At 47.4% G+C, this 19,328-nt stretch overlaps 1 protein-coding gene across 1 annotated transcript in view; it reads left to right on the forward strand.

Annotated features, from left to right (window-relative positions):
• Positions 1 to 1,775: 1,775 nt before the first annotated feature.
• Positions 1,776 to 19,328, forward strand: part of LOC106539466 (transmembrane protein 132D) — a 296,128-nt gene continuing 278,575 nt past the window's right edge. The window contains exon 1 of the mRNA XM_087705809.1: positions 1,776 to 2,414. Coding sequence (XP_087561935.1) covers positions 2,336 to 2,414 — 79 coding nt within the window. The 5' untranslated portion in view covers positions 1,776 to 2,335. The remainder of the gene's footprint in view (positions 2,415 to 19,328) is intronic.

Here is a 19,328-nt window from a genome sequence, read left to right on the forward strand (position 1 = left end):
CAGGATGCTGACCGTTTTCAACCCAGTTGAAACACGGCTTAATCGTCCCATGTGTGGTGAGATTAGGGACTTCTGCTCTCTGATCGCTGCTCCTGTTTCTGCCCTGTTTCTTTGCTGCCCTGTGCAAAAGGCTCCCCCCTCCCAGCCAAAGTAATCAACTAGATTTGAGCAGAACAACAAGTCTGCCAATTCCAGGCATAGGTCAGCCTGTTAATCCTTAAAACCCTCCAGCAACGTTGGGCTCTAACCCCTCCCCCCCCACTCACCCCTTCCCAGCAAATCCGAACGCGGAATTTTTAATCCTGCACGTTGGAGCACGAAGGCGAAGGAAAGCGCGGGGTGGGTGGGTTCGGAACGGTTCTTTGAGCGGAGGTCTCTGTCTCTCGCGATCCCCTCGGTGGCTTTGCAGCGCGATCCGTTAGATCCATCCCAATACATAGCCATAGGTTGTAGGTTGCGAATGTGTTGGCTGCAAAACCGAACCCCCTCCTTATTTTGTTACTACTAAAAGCGTTAAAAAAAAAATCAACCAAGCCATTGGAAAAACGCGATTGTCTTTTTTTTCTTCCCGTGTCGAAGCTGGAACATCTCTTTGGCCGCTGCGGGGATTTAGCAGCGGGCCGGGGTGCAAGACGCAGCCCCCTCCTCACTCTCTTCCCCCATCCCCCTGCAGTTTTCCCAGGGGGTCGAGAAAGAGACAGGGAGCTCAGCCCAGGGGGTCTCCCTCCTAGCTCCGATTCTCCCTGCCTTGCGGGAGTTGCCGGACCCTCCCCTGCGCCCCCTCCCACTTTACCTTCCCCCCAACTCCGGGGAATCCCTCGGGGGTGGAGCCTCTCCGCCTGGGGTGGGGGTGGGGATGAAGAGGGCGGAGCGCTACTGGGAAAGAGGTGGGGCTTCTCCCACCCCTCCCCGTCGGGCTCCTTTTGAAGTCTGAGCGTCTCGAACTCGCGAGGGGTGGGTGGGGGCGCGCGGTGTTTTCCTCTTCCATCCGCCTCCCCGCCCCAATCTTGTTCAGCCGCTCCCGGATTGGTCGGGGGAGGTTAACTGTCCGCGAAGGGCTTGGAAAGCAGTTGGAGGAGGGGGGAGACACAAGAAAGGTGGTGGGGGGGCTATTGATCCCCTTTCTGGAGGTGATCTCCCCTCCCAGCCAACCTGGGAGATCTTCCGCACCTCCCCTCCCAGCCGACCTTCTCTCCTTGGGGGTCCCCTTCCATCAATTGGCCGGGGTGAGCGGCTCCAGCTTTGTCCACACACACCCCCTCCCCAAATTCTACGTTCAGACGAGAACTTGAGTTTCTGCAAAGGGGGCGTCGCGCCAGGGAAGAGGCGGCGACTTCGGAGCCAGCCCAGCCTCTCTGCCAGGCGCGTTCCAGCTTTGCCAGCAAGGCGGCGGGCGGAGGCAGCGCCGAAAAAGCGGGGAGTTTTCCTTTCGGCGGGGGATCCTCCCCGACCCACTTTCTGCACCCCTCCCTGCCTTTTCTCCCCTCCCTCCAGAAGCCCAGGATCCCTACGGCTTGCTTGGGTTCCAGCCCCCACCGACCCAAAGAGGAATTTAGTCCGTGGCGAGCCAAACCCCTTCCTTCCTTCCTTCTCTCTCTCGCGCGCGCTCTTCTCCATCTCTTTGCGCATCGTTTTCCGTGGCCTCTTTTCCCTCCGGGTGGGCAAACTTGAGCGCTTCACACTCATCCTTGTCCCCTCTCCGTAAAAAAAGGGGACTTGGTTGCCCCCCTCCTAGCCAACCCTTCCTGGGGGGGAGGGTGGTGGAGAGAGAGAGAGAGAGAGAGAGAGAGAAGCCACAATTTGGAGACGCTTCAAAGATCTGTTTTGGCGAGCGGATGGTCCCTTACCATCTCGGCGCTGGGCATCTGAAACGGACCCGCTTTTTTGCGCCCTATCCTAGGTGTGCGGGCATGGCTCGCGCCTTTTTCCCGGCCGGCCTTTTCCCCTTTCTTCCTCTCCTCTTCCCAGCCTCCGAGCTCCGTTCCTCGCAGCTTCGTGTTGCTTCTTCCGACTTCGCTCCGGATCGACTCTCCCCTGGAAAAACCTTCGCTGATTTTTTCCTGAATAATCCAAGCCGTGGGTAGCAGAGAAGCTGCTGAATTTTGAATTTTTCTTTTTTTTTCTTTTCTTTCAAAGCGCCCAGGAGACAGTCCTGAAATCTAACTTGGAGCAAAATACAGATTCATTTTATTTTTTTCTATTTTTGGGTAGACCAGCAGATGACTTATCTCTCTCCTTTCCCCCCCTGGGATGAAGGGGGGAAAAGGCCCGGACAGGTGGCTAGTCGTCATTGTAAACTTCTCGGGACAAAGCTTTAACTTCTCTGCAGCCCGCTATGGGGATCCTTTGGCCGAATCAGATCATCCGCTTTCTCTGGCTTCTGCTCTTCAGCCTGGCGGTGGTGCTCTCCAAAGGTAAGGCAAAAATGGATGGATGGATGGATGGATGGATGGATGGATGGATGGAGGGAGGGAGGGAGGGAGGGAGGGAGGGAGGGAGGGATAGATAGATAGATAGATAGATAGATAGATAGATAGATAGATAGATAAGAGATTTGATAGTCACTTGTCTGAGATGGTATAGGTTCTTCTGCTTGAGGAGAGGGCTGGACTAGAAGACCTCCAAAGTCCCTTCCACCTCTATTCTATAGATAGATAGATAGATAGATAGATAGATAGATAGATAGATAGATAGATAGATAGATAGATAGATAGATAGATAAAAGACTGAAGAGTCACTTGTCTGAGATGGTAAAGGTTCTCCTGCTTGAGCTGGAGGCTGGACTATAAGACCTCTAAGGTTCCTTCCAGATTCTATCCTATCCTATCCTATCCTTAGATAGACAGACAGACTTCATTGCTGCTTAGGTTTTGGCCTCTTTTAGCCCGAGATTTATCTGGAGCTGAGTTGTAAAAAGCTTGGTCTTGAAACCCCACTCCTCTAAAGCAGAATGGATTTACAGGTACTCCTTGACTTACGACCACAATCGAGCCCAATGTTTCTGTTATTAAGTAAAACATTTGTTAGGTGAGTTTTGCCTTGTTTTTTATGACTTCTCTAGCCATTGTTGTTAAGCGAATCGCTGCCATTGTTTAATTAGTAACATGGTTGTTAAGTGAATCTGTTTCTCCCATTGGCTTCGCTTGTCAGGAGGTCGGCCAAAGCGAATCACGGAGCCCTGCGATGGTCATAAATACGAGTTGGTTCTCGAGTGTCTGAATGTTGACCATGGGCATGCTGCAATGGTGATAAGTGTGAAAGACAACCATAAGCCACTTTTTCAATCCCTTTGTAACTTCGACCTTTAGCCCTCGACTGACAATCGTCCATTTATCAACTGCTCGAGGTTACAAGGGGATTGGAAAAAGTGACTTATGACCTTGTTTCACACTTACGACCATTGCAGCGTGCCCACGGTCACGTGATCAAAATTTAGCCCCTTGGCTATCGGTTTCACATTTATGAGCATAAAACTCATCCAACAAGTGTCTCGCTCAGCAACAGAGAATTTGGGCACCACTGTAGTCGTAAGTCGAGGTATACCTGTATTTGCCATTGGTTCTTGACCCCCCTCCCCCCTGCCTGCATGCCTCCCACCTGTGTTTGCCATCTTGGTATTGGTGTTAAGAGAGACCAACAGATGTAGTCTGTGCGTGTGCATTAATGTGTGCGTGTATTTTAACAAAAACTACTTTTTGAAATTAAAATCAAATTAAATCAAATCCAAACTTATGACCCCCTTGGAATGAGCCTCCTGAAGAGCACATGGTTACTCAAAGCAGAACAGAAGAGAAGAAAGAATGGAATAGAAGAGAAGCGATGAGAAGAGAAGAGAATATGAAATGAGAATAGAATAGAATGAATGAGAATAGAATAGACGAGAAGAGAATATGAAAATAGAATAGAATAAGAGCTGGAGGTCTTCTAGTCCAGCCCCCTGCTCAAGTAGGAGAACCTATGCCATCTCAAGATAAGTGATTGTCTACTCTAGACTCTTCTTGAAAACCTCCAGTGATGAAGTGCCCACAACTTCTGGTGGCAAGCCATTCCACTGGTTAACTGTCCTCACTGTTAGGAAGTTTCTCCTTAATTCCAGGTTGCTTCTCTCTTTGATGAGTTTCCATCCACTGTTCCTTGTTCTGCCCTCTGGTGCTTTGGAGAATAATTTGACCCCGCTCTTCTTTGGCGCAACCCCTCAAATACTGAAACAGGACTCATTCCGTGACATTGTCTCTCTCCAATGTTGCTCCTAATTCTTCTTTTTTGTAGACTAGGGTCTTCTTTTTTGTAGAACTAGGGTCCGCAACTTAGGAGTCCTCCTGGACCCACAGCTGACGTTTGACCACCAGTTGTCGGCTGTGACCAGGGGGGCATTTGCCCAGGTTCGCCTGGTCCGTCAGTTGCGGCCCTACCTAAACCGGGAGGCTCTCGCAACAGTCACTCGAGCCCTTGTGATCTCTAGGCTGGAATACTGCAATGGGCTCTACATGGGGTTGCCCCTGAAGTGCATCCGGCGACTGCAGTTAGTCCAGAATGCAGCCGCGCAAGTGATAGTGGGCGCACCGCGGTTCGCCCACATTACACCCATCCTCCGCGAGCTGCACTGGCTACCTGTCGATCTCCGGGTGCGCTTCAGGGTATTGATGACCACCTTTAAAGCACTCCATGGTAGTGGATCTGGGTACTTGAGAGACCGCCTTCTGCCGATCACCTCCCTTCGACCGATTAGATCGCACAGACTGGGCCTCCTCCGCACTCCATCTGCCAGTCAATGTCGACTGGCGACTACACGGAGGAGAGCCTTTTCTGTTGCAGCTCCGACCCTGTGGAACGACCTCCCCACCATCCAGACTTTCCGCACAGCCCTCAAGACCTGGCTCTCCCAGCAGGTCTGGGGATAGGTTCCCAATTTACCCGCCCGAGTGTTGACTGTTGAATGCAAGTTGTGCTTTTATTATTTTTCTTTTTTGCTCACATATTGTTTGTCTCTGATCGTGCACCCCCTCCCCTTTGATTGTAAACTGCCCTGAGTCCCCTCAGGGAAAAGGGCGGTCTATAAATCTCAATAAAATGAGAAAATGAGAAATGAGACTAGCCAGACCCAAAAAATGCAGACTCTCTTACTGCTAGTGATTTTGCTGAGAAAGGCATCATTTGCATGAGAAAAAACCCATTTGCTGAGGTGTTCTGGATGGTTCTTGGTGGAACCATGAAGGCGTCAAGTTTAAGGCTGGCCTTCCCTAGAGTCCAGTGCCCCTCTGAATGTGGAAGCTGACCAAATGATTGGTTAGCCTTAACCTGCCTCACAGTGTTGTCGTGATAAGAGGATGACATTAGAAGGAACTGTATATAAGTGTTGTGACCCGCCAGCACAGCTGGCAGCAGATTTGGACAGTGAGGAAGTTGGGGAGGAACCTGGGCCAGTCCTGGAGTCTGGGGAACACTTGGATGAGGGCTCTGTGTCCGAGACAGAGAGGGACCCAGAGCCGTCCAACAATTATCAGCTGCCATTGGGGGCAGAAGAACAGCTGGAGCCTGGATGCACAGAGCTGCAAGGAGAAGGGAACAGCAAAGGAACAAGGATTGACTTGGGAGTAAGGCCACAGGTGGGCATTGAATGTCCCTTCCCATAGGGAATAAAGAGGAGCAAAAGGGGAGTGGAGTTTGCAGGAGACAATTAGTTCACTTCATTGGTTTGTGACTCTCCGAGGCTCCTTGCCAAGTTTTGCAGATATCAGCCTGGCAGCTCTCCAAACCAGATAAGGTCTGTGACTGTAAATCCTCCCATGAAAGACTTTGCAGGAGGTGAAGGAGCAGAATTCACAGTCAGTTAATAAAAGGGAAAATGTTGGGACAAGATGTTTGCTTCAGGCTCTTGGGAATAATAAGAACAATATCAGAACAATAAGAATGGAACTGTAAATCATTGGGTTTTTTGGGGGGTGGGGTGAGCACCCAGGTGGAGAGAGACAATGTCACTGAATGAGTCATGGGTGGGGAAAAGGTAGCTTCTCCTGCTTCTCCTGTGCATGCTACTAGTCCTCAGTGAAGGACAAAGCTTTTCCTTGTTGCCAAAGGCTTTTCGTAGCGGACTTGTTCTAAAAAGGCCACTTGACACATTTTCCAAAGAGAGTCAACATTTTCTTGCGAGTAAGCAAACGATCCCCCCCCCCCTTAGCAGCTGACAGGCTACCGTAGTGCCAGTTTGAAGTATTTAATGTATCTGGATTAAGAAACTGTGGGTTTTTTTATCCAGGCAGTGTGAAACAGCTTCTTTAAAAAAAAAAAAGTGTAGCAGGTCTTCCCTTAGTGTTCCCTGCTGGGTGTTAAGCAAAGAGAAAAATAACACTGAGTGTCTTTGAACTGAAGAAATATTAGTTGTGTGCGTGCGCGCATTGGCATCAGCTTTCCAAAGTTGGAAACTGTTGGATAACTGGTTTGGTGTCGTGGTTCTGGCTCATAAACCAGGAGACAGTGAGTTCTAATCCCACTTTAGGCATGAAAGCCAGCTGGGTGACTTTGGGCCAATCACCAGGGATTGTGAGTTCTAGTCCTGCCTTAGGCATCAAAGCCAGTTGGGCGATTTTGGGCCAATCACCTGGAGACTGTGAGTTATAGTCTTGCCTTACACATGAAAGCCAGCTGGGTGACTTTGGGCCAATCACCAGGAGATGGTGAATTCTAGTTCTTATTTAGGCATGAAAGGTAGCTGGGAGACTTTTGGCCAATCACCCAGAGTCAGCGAGTTCTAGTCCCAGTATCCTTGCAGTATCCTTCTCCTAGAGTGGGGAGGAAATGGGGATTTTGCAGTAACCTCCCCCTGGAGCAGAGAGGGAATGGGAATTTTGCAGTATCCTTCCTCTGGAGTGAGGAGGGAATGGAGATTTTGCAGTATCTTTTCCTGGAGTGAGGAGGGAATGGAGATTTTGAAGTATCCTTTCCAGGATTGGGGAGGGAATGGAGATTTTGCAGTATCCTTCCCCTGGAGTGGGGAGGGAATAGAGATTTTGCAGTATCCTTCCCCTGGAGTGGGGAGGGAATGGGGATTTTGCAGTATCCTTCCCCTGGAGTGAGGAGGGAATGGGGATTTCACAGTAACCTTCCCCTGGAGTGGGGAGGGAATGGAGATTTTACAGTATCCTTCCTCTGCCACGCCCACCAAGCCACGCCCACAGAACCAGTGGTAAAAAAATTGAATCCCACCCCTGGTAAGGAGGATCTGTCAGACATCCAAACTGCATTTCCTAGGAGCGGCTTCCATGAATTACGTTCCGTGAGTTACGTTGGGAAGCGAGTAGAACTGTTTGTATTCCTGATTAGACCCCCCAACCCGAAATCGGATGTAATTAGAGCTTCTTGAAAATATCTCTGAAAAGTATTGAGGTGCACCATAGAGATAATATATGTCGCTCCGGCTATTAAAGCATCCCTGCTGGATTTTAATGCTTCCGTATTAATAATGCAGCCAACCTTCCTTTGGCTCAAGGCAATTTGAGTTTTTGGCTGCCTGCCATTCTCTGCCAACCCTCCAGGCTCTCTTGTCGAAGATACACATGTCGGAAACCTTCATGAACTGAGCGCGGACAAGCTCAGATTAGACTAGTTTCCCGGAGATGAATAGCGAAGAAAAAGGATGGGATCTTGCTAGTTGTCATCCAAACCTAGGGGACACATTGATGTTGGGTTTAAAAAAGAGAAATCTTGCTGAAGTGCAGGAGAGGCACGGGCCTTCCTTCTGGCATGAGGTTGGCAAGGTATGGGTCTCAATGGTTTGTCTTATCACCCTGCCATTCAGCCACTTCCAATCTCCCGGAATGGAATTCTAAGGGAAGATATTCTTTTATCAGAGTAACAGAGTTGGAAGGAACCTTGTAGGTCATCTAGTCCAACCCCCCACTCAAGCAGGAGACCCTACAACATTTCTGACAGATGGCAGTCCAGTCTCTTTCTTCTGGAAAGCCTCCAGGGATGAAGCTCCCACAACTTCTGAAGGCAACTTCTGTTCTATGGGTTGATTGCTCTCACTGACAGGAAATTCCTCCTTATTTCCAGGTTGAATCTCTCCTTGATCAGTTTCCATCCATTATTCCTTGTCTGGCGCTCAGGTGCTTGGGAAAATAGCTTGACCCCCTCCTCTCCGTGGCAGCCCCTCAAATATTGGAAGATGCTCTCCTGTCTCCCCTGATCCTTCTCTTCACTAGACCAGCCATGCCCAGTTCCTGCAACCGTTCATCGTATGTTTTAGCCCCCAGCCCCTAATCATCCTGGTTGCTCTTCTCTGCACTCTTTCTAGAGTCTCAACATCATTTTTATAGTGTGGTGACCAAAACTGGATGCAGGATTCTAGGTATGGTCTTATTAAGGCTTTATAGAGTGGTATTAGTACTTCTCTTGATCTTGATTGAATCCCTCTATTAATGCAATTTAGGATTGTGTTTTTTAAGGCTTTTTTGACTGTTGCTGCACACTGCTGGCTCATATTTAGCTGGTTGTCCACTGAGACTCCAAGATCCCTCTCCCAGTCACTGCAATTAAACCTGGTTTCACACAGTCTATATGTGTACTTTTGGTTTTTCTTACCTAAGTGTAGGACTTTCTCTACATTGAATTTCATTTTGTTAGATAGGACCCAAGGTTCAAGTGTTCAGATGAGAATCTGTCCTTCCAATTTCTTATGCCCGGGGCATTTTTGGTGTAACCTGTTCACCCTCCTGCTAAAAGAAACTTCTTATTTTCTTCTTGGTTTCCCAGCTTGCTTGGGAATTTCTTTCCAATTTTCTCTTGGTGGTCTATTTCGATCAAATTACGCGGAAGGCGTGGAGGGTGGTCTACTTCTCAGTTACGCAAACTTTCTATCAGTCTGAAGCCTCTTGGCAGCCGAAACTGAAAAGGCAGAGGGTTGTATGTGTGTGTGTGTGTGTGTGTGCGCGCGCGCGCCTTTTCCGAGAAGGTGAAAGAAGGAAAACCAGGAAGATGTGCCAACAACAGAATAAAAGATTGTATAGTGGAAGATAGTAGGGATACGGTGGCTCAGTGGCTAAGATGCTGAGCTTGTCGATCAGAAAGGTCGGCAGTTTGGCGGTTCAAATCCCTGGCACCGCATCACAGAGTGAGCTCCTGTTACTTGTCCCAGCTTCCGCCAACCTAGCAATTCAAAAGCATGTAAAAATGCAAGTAGAAAAATAGGAACCACCTTTGGTGGGAAAGTAACAGCATTTGGTGTCCCTTCGGCGTTGAATCATGCCAGTCACATGACCACGGAGACATCTTTGGACAGCACTGGGTCTTCGGCTTCGAAACAGAGATGAGCACCACCCCCTAGAGTCAGGAATGACAAGCACATATGTGTGAGGGGAACCTTTACCTTTCCATTTATCTTACAGTAAAAGATGGAACACTCACCAATGCACCTTGGCCAATTCATTATATAAATGCAAGCATTACCTTCCCATCAGCCACGATAGCTCTCTCTCTCTCTTCTTCTTCTCCTCCTTTGGAAGGCATTGCAGAAGTAAATTATCTTTCATTTGAGCATGGCCGGGAGAAAATAGAGGCACATTTTTCAGCAGGGCCATGTAATAAGGCGATGGATAAAAAAAGAATAAAATGGAAGCAGGCAGAGGAAGGCAGATTGCTTCAGCTAGAGAGGGGAAAGATCTGTGTTGGACAGTGGGATGTGGTTGGAGAAAAGGGCTTTTGTGTCTTGTGTCAGGCCCAGCTCAAGAAGGACACCGAACAATCCAGCCAAAGTTCAGGTCTTGCTCGCACCCTGTAGACAGAATCTTGCCAGAGTAAACTGTCACTAATAGCAATAGCACCACTTCACAGTGCTTCCAAGCCCTTTCTAAGCAGTTTAGAGTCAGCCTTTTGCTCCCAACAATCTGGGTCCTCATTTTACCCATCTCGGAAGGATGGGGGGCTGAGTCAACATTGAGCCTGGTGAGATTCAATCTACCAAACTGCTGGCAGCCGGCAGTCAGCAGAAGTAGCCTGCAGTACTGCCCTCTAACCACTGCGCCACTCTTGATCTCACCCTAACGGATAGACCTTGGGAGATTCTAGGCTAGGCAGGGCTATCTTAAATCTCTTCCTTCCCCTTCAGACCCACTCTGGGTTCTGCTATCTCTGGTTTCCACCCTCCCTTCTTGGAATTTCATTCTTCTTTAGGAAACTCTTGCTTCACTCTAGTCCAGGGTTGTCAAACTCGATTTCATCGAGGGCTGCATCTTGGTTGTGCTTGACCTCATGGGAGGAGGGGGGCAAGGGGAACATGGCCAGAGTGGACATGGCCAGCTGACATCCCCCATGTCCGGGGCCCCTTTGGGTGCCTGAGAAATCTGCCAGCGAAAACGGGATCCCGAGCTCCAGCTGCGACAGCCTCTTGCAAACCTCTGCCAGAGGGCCACAGACAGCTCTCATGCGAGCTCTGTTTTCAGCTGCAATGGCTTCTGTTTTCACTGGCAGAGGAACTGCAGGATGGTCCTTTGCTGTTTCCAGGGTGGCCCCACAGGCCAAATCTGGCCCCCGGGCCTTGAGTTTGACACCCCTGTTCTCGTTCTCTACACCACCTTCCTTTTTGTAGACATAATCCATCACACTCGTAGCAAAAAAGATTCCGGATTCTTATTATTTTTTGCCTGTGTAAACTCCGGGTCCAGCCTGGAAGATGCAAATGTGGACTTCACTCCTCCATTTGCGCAATGGTTAGAATTCAGTACTGCAGGCTGATTGCCTGCAGTTTGGTAGTTCGTGTCTCACCGACTCAAGGTTGGCTCAGCCTTCCATCCTTCCGAGGTGGGTCAAATGAGGACCCAGATTGTTGGGGGCAAGAGGCTGACTCTGCAAACTGCTTAGAGAGGGCTGTAAAAGCATGAAGCAGTATATAACTGCTATTGCCCTTCCTTCTTTCCTTCCTTCCTTCCTTCCTTCCTTCCTTCCTTCCTTCCTTCCTTCCTTCCTTCCCTTCTTCTATCCATGGTGCACAATGGTTAGAATGCAGTATTGCACACATACTCTGCCAACTGCCAGGAGTTCAATCCTGACCAGCTCAAGGTTGACTCAGCCTTCCATCCCTCTGAGATGGGTCAAATGAGGATGCAGATTGTTGGGGCAAAAAGCTGACTCTGCAAACTGCTTAGAGAGGGCTGTGAAGCACTGTGAAGCAGCATATAAGTCTAAATGCTATTACTGTTTTCCTTCCTTCCTTCCTTCCTTCCTTCCTTCCTTCCTTCCTTCCTTCCTTCCTTCCTTCCTTCGTCCGCAGTGGTTAGAAGGCAGTACTGCAGGCTAACCATGCTGACTGCTAGCAGTTTAATCCTGACCAGCTCAAGGTTGACTCAGCCTTCCAACCTTGGGGCTGTAAAAGCATGAAGCAGTATATAACTGCTATTGCCCTTCCTTCTTTCCTTCCTTCCTTCCTTCCTTCCTTCCTTCCTTCCTTCCTTCCTTCCTTCCTTCCTTCCTTCCTTCCTTCCCTCCCTCCCTCCCTCCCTCCTTCCTTCCTTCCTTCCTTCCCTCCCTCCCTCCCTCCCTTCTTCTTTCCATGGTGCACAATGGTTAGAATGCAGTATTGCAAACATACTCTGCCAACTGCCAGGAGTTCAATCCTGACCAGCTCAAGGTTGACTCAGCCTTCCATCCCTCTGAGATGGGTAAAATGAGGACCCAGATTAAGTGCTTTTGCTATTGTAGGGCTACCTGTTTGAAATTTTCCATGTGTGATTTGTTGATGCTTGAATAGAGTTGGTAAGTTGTAGGAGAAGGAGTGGCAGAACCTGGGGCGGAGTCAAACAAGGGATCATCCTAGAATCCCTACGTAGTCACAAGTGGACTCATCTCAATCTTTATTTAATTCCCTGGATTCTTATCTAGCTCTTAGCAGGCGCTGACCATTGAGAAGATTCCTATACATAGCAGTAAATCAGTTTAATTGGACCTTCACATGTGGACTGATCTTTCATGTCTGATCACCAGTAGCTGTGGCTATTGTTCTGGCAACCCAAGAGCACGAAGCCGACTCCTCATTCCGATAAAACCCCTTTTATTTAGGTGAAAGGGAATTCCTCTCCAGCAAAGTCACGGCCAACAGTCTTTCATGAGATTTCACAACAGACTTTTATCAGCCTTAGAGAGCTGCCAGGCCGATATCTTCCCGACACCATGCTGTTGCAGCAATTACTTGGCAAGGAGTTAGGAACAGATCTTCACTCTAATGAATTGAACTAATGGTCTCCTGAAAACTCCACTCCCCTTTTGCTCCTCTTTATTCCCTATGGGGAGCATTCACCATCCACCTGTGGCGTAGTTCCTGAGTTGACCCTTAGCTCTTCCTTTCTCCTGGCAGCTCTGCGCATGTGCATACTGGGAACAGGCTCCAGCTGTTCTTCTGCCCCACTGATATCCAACTCCAAATGCAGCTGATAACTGGCATACGGCTCTGGCCTCCTCTCTGCCTCTGACGCAGAGCCCTCATCAGAGCCTTCCCCAGACTCCAGGACTGGCCCATGTTCCTCCCCGACCTCCTCACTGTCTGAATCTGCCACCAGCGGCCCACAACAGCTACTTCATCCATGCCTTGTTCAGTTCAAATGCAGGTATTTGTGGGTATTTGGCATTCAAGTTGGGCTCAGCTCCCTGTATCTATGGCGTGTTCTTGGCAACACCGCACAAAGAATTTGCCCTGCTCACCTTCTGAAGGTTTCTCCCCCATGCCTCCAGACTTACAAATCTGTGATTCTTTCTCCTGTCCAAGCCCTAACCTGGCCTGATTGTGGTTGTAGTTTGGCTTGTGAGCTCCGACGAAAACCAGGTGACGCTTGGAACATATGCGAAGACGAAAAACGTAACACAAAATAATCTAAGATAAAAAGCAGAGCATGGAGATCAGTTCTGCCTAATGAAGGGCCCAAGATGTTTTATTTATTTTACATCGTTTTCGGTCATCCAATTAGTCATGTCTTCTGGCTGTTATTAAAAAATATCAATCTTTCAACGCTGGATAAAACCACTGTGGGTGGAAACTAATCATGTCGTCGGAAAGGAGCGAGAGGAGCGGTTTTGGACCCAGGAGTTGTGTTTGATGCAACTGGTTCTCCACACACATATGCTGGTGTGGGAGAATGTGGGTTGCATCTCCACACCACGGAAGGTTGAATAATGTGCCTTCCCTTCTGCGCACCTTAATGAGGTAGATCCAATGCTGGTAGTCCCCGACTTATAAGTTTCCATTGCTAAAGTGAGGTGGTTGTTAAGTGAATCACCCTTGATTCTGCGACCATTTTTTGCCACAGTTATTAAGGGAATCACTGCAGCTGTTAAGTGAACCACATGGTCGCTAAGCAAATCCATCTTAATTTGCTTATTGGAAGCCACAAATGGCAGTTGTGTGATCCTGGGAGAGAAGCAACCTTGAACTAAGGAGAAATTTCCTGACAGTGAGAACAATTAATCAGTGGAACAAATTCCCTCCAGAAGTTGTGAATGCCCCAACACTGGACGTTTTTAAGAAGATGTTGGACAATCGTTTGTCTGAAGTGGTGTAGGGTTTCCTGCCTGTTGGAAGAAATGTCCTTCTGGGTTCAGTTCCAAGTGGGAAAAAAGACACTGGAAACATGGAGGCTGCTTGGAAAGATGGTTTAATGGTGGAAGGATCCCATGCCATGGCTTGAGCTCCTGAACAGAAAAGGGGGATCAGATGCTTCTAGATGTTGGGCGAAGAAGAAAAAGAGGCAGAGATGCTGAAAGTCCCTGGTTTTATGCCCTCCCTGGCCTTTGATCTTGATCTTGTATTCTGATTGGTTGTCAGACTCTCATGGAGCCATGCAGGGACAACTCAACTTTGCTTTGAGTTGAGTTTGTTTGAACATTGCTTCTTCCCAGGTGCCCTGTGGTGAGATGGGTAAAGGGCTAATGCTATCATGCCTTAATCCCATTACCATGGGAAGGGAAGAGATTTTTGCTATGTAGAATACAATGGTTTAGGCCTTTTAATGACCCATTCACAAAAGTGGGGGGCTATTAAGAGTGAGTCTGTTTCCTGCCTAGAAACATATTTCTCCATTTCTGATCCAGGGAAATATAATATTTTGCCTTTTCAATATTTCCCAGGATGTTTCATTTTTTCTAGGAGAGGGGTGGGTTTTAACTTCCTACATGCCTAAGCAGGGGGTTGGACTAGAAGACCTCCAAGGTCCCTTCCAACCCTGTTATTCTATAATTCAACTGAGGAGTGAGTTGGTATCCCTCAAGTTCCACTCGTGTGCTTTGCTGAGTTTGTGAGCATGTTTCAAATCTCCAGGCGCATGGAGACGCGCCAGTTGCGAACTGCTTTTTGATCTTCCTTTATTTCCTGATCCTTTTGTGGCATCTTCAAAGATCGCCTTTCAACTTCGGGGCCGTGACCAGAGCCTCCCTCTCTTCCATTATGACAGACTTCTGGGACCCGGCACCATTTTGCCAGCTCTGATTTGTGAGGGTTTTTCATATTATTTTTGATTAGACTTCGTAAGCTGGCACCTTTGATAGAAGCGGAGATAAATAACTCACCAAGGCTAGAAATAGCCATGAATCGGATTTATTTCGGAAGTCATTCAGGCTTCAACGTCCAACCCGGATGACAAGAAAGTCAGCCGAAGCTGCCCCGGTGCTTAGCCTGCTGTGAATTAGGCTGAACCTGTTGGAAATGAAAGGTTCAGAGAGCAAAGAGGAAATAAATTGAAAGAGTAGCTTGAAGCAAATGAGAGTGGAAGGTTTACTAGTTGAGCATGTTTTCCGGGAGGGAAAGGAAGACACGGAATGCATTAAGTATTATCAACTGCTTGGATCTTCCTTTTCCTCCATTTCTTCCACCAGATCCTCCTCCTCCTCCTCCTCCTCCTCCTCCTCCTCCTCCTCCTCCTCCTCCTCCTCCTCCTCTCCTCCTCCTCCTCCTCCTCCTCCTCCTCCCTTCTAACACTGATGATGTTACCTAATTTGGTAATGAAATTCTGCAAGAAAGCCACCAAGCTCAGAGAGCATCAATTACCTATCCTTCTTTTCCTCCCACTCCCCCCAAACCCCATTCCCTTTTAGCACTGATGATGCTACCTAGTCAGGTAATGAAATGCCTGCAAGGAGACAACCAAGCTCAGAGAGCACCAAGGACCACATAGCCCCCTCCCTCCCTCCCTCCTCCTCCTCCTCCTCGTCTCCCCGCCTTTCTTGACCTGAAATTGATCTAATATAATCCCTGGGTTGTATAAACAAAGGCATAACATCAGCATCATGTGAAGTATTAGTACCATTTTACTCAGCGGCTAAGACGCTGAGCTTGTCGATCAGAAAGGTCAGCAGTTCGAATCCCTATCACCGTGTAACGGAGTAAGCTCCCGTTCATTGTCCCAGCTTCTGCCAACCTAGCAGTTCGAACGCATGTAAAAATGCAAGTAGAAAAATCAGGACCACCTTTGATGGGAAGGGAACAGCGTTCTGTGCACCTTCAGCATTTAGTCCTGCCAGCCACATGACCACGGAGACGTCTTCGGACAGCGCTGGCTCTTCGGCTTTGAAACGGAGATGAGCACCATCCCCTAGAGTCGGAAATGACTAGCACAGATGTGCGAGGGGAACCTTTATCTTAAACTCGCATCCACCCTGGTCTGACCCTTAGACCTTGTTCTGAACTCCAGCTTCCCCCAAATTTGCTTCCCCCCATCCCTTATAGGCAGGTTGCCCACCGTCAGAAGCGAATTCTTTGCAGATGCAATCAGAGGAGGCAGGAGAAGGAGAGGCTGAAACGTTGGGTGCCGGCAGCTGTTTCATCCCATCCTTCAGCGCCCCTGTTTATTTATTTATTTTTAATTATCCTGTCCCCGCAGGGGTGGAGGTTGGGGGGGGGGGAGAGAAGGAGGTGAGTGGAGTAGGAGCCATTTGCAGAGACTGTGAAAGGGCAAAGGGAAGACTTTAAAAAGAAACACATACACACACACACACACACAAACCACAATCGTTCATTCTTTTATTTCCCCAGGGATTTCTGTCTCGGAATTACCTTCATGCTGTCCTGAGCAGAGAGCAGAGAGCGGCTCCCCTCCCCTCCTCTGCCCCCCCCCAGAGACCCCTGTCTAACAGGCCTCCTAATTAGCATCACAAAACTCATTTTTTTCTTCTTCCCTGGGTTAGGAAGAATAGGGAAGGACAGCAAAGGAGACGAGAAACTGGTGTTTTTTTCTTCTTTTTCTAAGCAACCAGATTTTCCAGTTTCTTGCAATGAATTTGCAAATTAATTCCTTCCATACCTCCCTCCCTTCCTTCCATACCTCCATCCTTCCCTCCTTCCTCCCCATTCCCATCCTTTTCTTTCCTTCCTTCCTTCCTCCCCATTCCCATCCTTTCCTTCTTTCCTTTCTTCCTCCCCATTTCAATCCTTCTTTCCTTTCCTTCCTTCTCTCCCTCCTTTCTCCCCATTCCCATCCTTTCCTTCTTTCCTTCCTTTCCTTCCTCCCCATTCTCATCCTTTCTTTCCTTTTCCCCACCCCTCCCCTTTCCTTTCCTTCCATTCCCTTTCCTGCCCTTCCCTCCCCTCCCTTCTCCTCTCCTGTTCTTTCCTGCCCTCCTGTCTCCAACCCTCCCCTCCCTCCCCTCCCCTCTCCTCCCCTCTCCCCTCCTCTCCTGCTCTTTCCTCCCCTCCCCCCCCCTTTCCTTTCCTTTTGGCCACCTTCAGTTGAAGGAGTAATGAGTACAGCCCCCTTGCTGTCCCCTAATAGGAGGACAGAGGCAAACGGAAGTAGGGGGGTCCTTCAAACTTCTTTCCGATAATACCTGAAATGAGTTAAAAAGAAAGAAAAAGAAAAAAGTCCTGGAGAGTTTGAAACTGATCACATGATCCACTTTTTACGGGTTCATTACAGAAAGTGTAGAGTTTAATATCCATGGGAGCAGATTAATTTCATAGTTAAGTAATCTTTCTCCCCCTCCCATCCTCTTTAGCATTAAGGAGGAGGGGAGGAGAGAGTTCATGGATGGAACTACATTTTACTAAGTAATTGTATGTGGCAGTTGCATTAAATTAGCCTTCTCCAGGAACCAAATGGAGGCCACTCTCCCCGTGAACTCTGCTTCCTGATGTGCCTTTCTCATTTCCAGGTGCCGAAAGAGCATTTTAAAAAATATTTTATTTTCCTTTCCGCCAATGGAATAAAGCGGAGCAAGGGGTGAAACGATGTTACAGGTAATTGAGCAAAAGACAGATGGACGGAAGGCAAAACTGCGGGCTAAAAATAAGAATAAAAAAATCTCTGTGCTGTTTTTATGTTTCTGGTGATTTCTGAGGCTGCCGTTTCTGCTCGGCTGAACTGCGTTGAATTGGGGAACTCTTAACTTGCAGATTCGCTCCCAGAACCAACCAGAATAAGTTGGTTTGTCCAGCTATCTACTGAATTATATATCCAGGACAAGTTGAGAGATGCTGCAGAGATGATTCATCTATCATCTATCTATCTATCTATCTATCTATCTATCTATCTATCTATCTATCTATCTATCTATCTATCTATCTATCTATCTATCTATCTATCTATCTATCATCCATCATCCACCATCCATCATATCTCTCTCTCTCTCTCTCTCTCTCTCTCTATCTATCTATCTATCTATCAGCCATCATCCATCCATCATCCATCCATCATCTATCTATCTATCTATCTATCTATCTATCTATCTATCTATCTATCTATCTATCTATCTATCTATCTATCTATCTATCTATCCATCCATCCCTATCTATCTATCTATCTATCTATCTATCTATCTATCTATCTATCTATCTATCTATCTATCTATCTTCCATCATCCATCATCCACCATCTCTCTCTCTCTCTCTCTCTCTCTCATCCATCATCCATCATCCATCATCTATCTATCTATCTATCTATCTATCTATCTATCTATCTATCTATCTATCTATCCATCCATCCATCCATCCATCCATCCATCCATCCATCCATCCATCCCTATCTATCTATCTATCTATCTATCTATCTATCTATCTATCTATCTATCTATCTATCTATCTATCATTTGTCTATCTATATCTATCTATTTAATTTATTTGTTTATTTATTTATTTATTTTGCCAAGCATGGATTAGACAACAAATATAAATATATAGAAGATTATGAATACATGAAATGGATATGAATACAAGAGAATATTAGGACAGGGATGGTAGGCATGTTGGTGCGCTTCTGCATGCCCCTTAAAAGGACCTTTTAGGAATGGGGTGAGGTTGACAGTAGACAGTCTAAGGTTAAAGTTTGGGGGGTTTGGGGAAGAAACCACAGAGTCAGGTAGGGCATTCCAGGCGTTGACCACTCTTATGCAATCGAGTTTGGAGCGGTTTACCTTAAGTTTGTGTCTCTTGTGTGCTCATGTAGTATTGTGGTTGAAGCTGAAGCAGTCATTGACAGATAGGATGTTGTAGCAGGTAATTTTATGTACTATGCTTAGGTCAGACCAAAGGCAGCATAGTTCTTAGTTGTCTAAGGCCAAAATTTCAAGTCTGGTGGCATAAGTGTGGCACTGAGAAGTCTTGGCCCATGGGTAAGGTCACACTTGAAATACTGCATTCAGTTTTGGTCACCATAAAAAAGAAGTTAAGACTCTGGAAAGAGTACAGAGAAGAGCAACAAAGATGATGAGGGGACTGGAGGCTAAAATATATCATGGACGGTTGCATGAACTGGATATGTCTAGTTTAATGAAAAGAAGCACAAGGGGAGACATGATAGCAGTCTTCCAATATCTCAGGGGCTGCCACAAAGAAGAGGGAGTCAAGCTATTCTCCAAAGCACCTGAGAGTGGAACAAGAAGCAATAGGTGGAAACTAATCAAGGAGAGAAGCAACTTAGAACTAAGGAGAAATTTCCTGACAGTGAGAATTAATCAATGGAACAACTTGCCTCCAAAAGTTGTGAATGCTCCAACACTGGCTGTTGTTAAGAGGAGATTGGATAACCATTTGTCTGAAGTGGTATAGGGTTTCCTGCTTAAGCAGGGGGTTGGACTAGATGGCTAGAAGACCTCCAAGGTCCCTTCCAACTCTGTTATTCTATTCTAAGCTTCTTGGTTGAGAAGCAAAACATTTTCAAAGGAAAGACTGTAAAAGTCCAGTTGTCTCTTGGAAAAACCACTTTTTGGATAATCCTCATCATGATTCCATTGCTCATCACATTTCATTGGTCTTTTCAAAACTTCTCAATCTAGATCCAACTTTTCACATTTAATCTAGATCCAACTTTTCACATTTATTGGGTTGTTAGCTTTTATTTTTTTAAAGTCTTGATGTTTGCTTT

Source organism: Thamnophis sirtalis, unplaced genomic scaffold (genome assembly GCF_051295495.1).
Source record: "Thamnophis sirtalis isolate CommonGarterSnake01/CBP01778 unplaced genomic scaffold, rThaSir2_p1.2 scaffold_2, whole genome shotgun sequence".
NCBI lineage: Eukaryota > Metazoa > Chordata > Lepidosauria > Squamata > Natricidae > Thamnophis > Thamnophis sirtalis.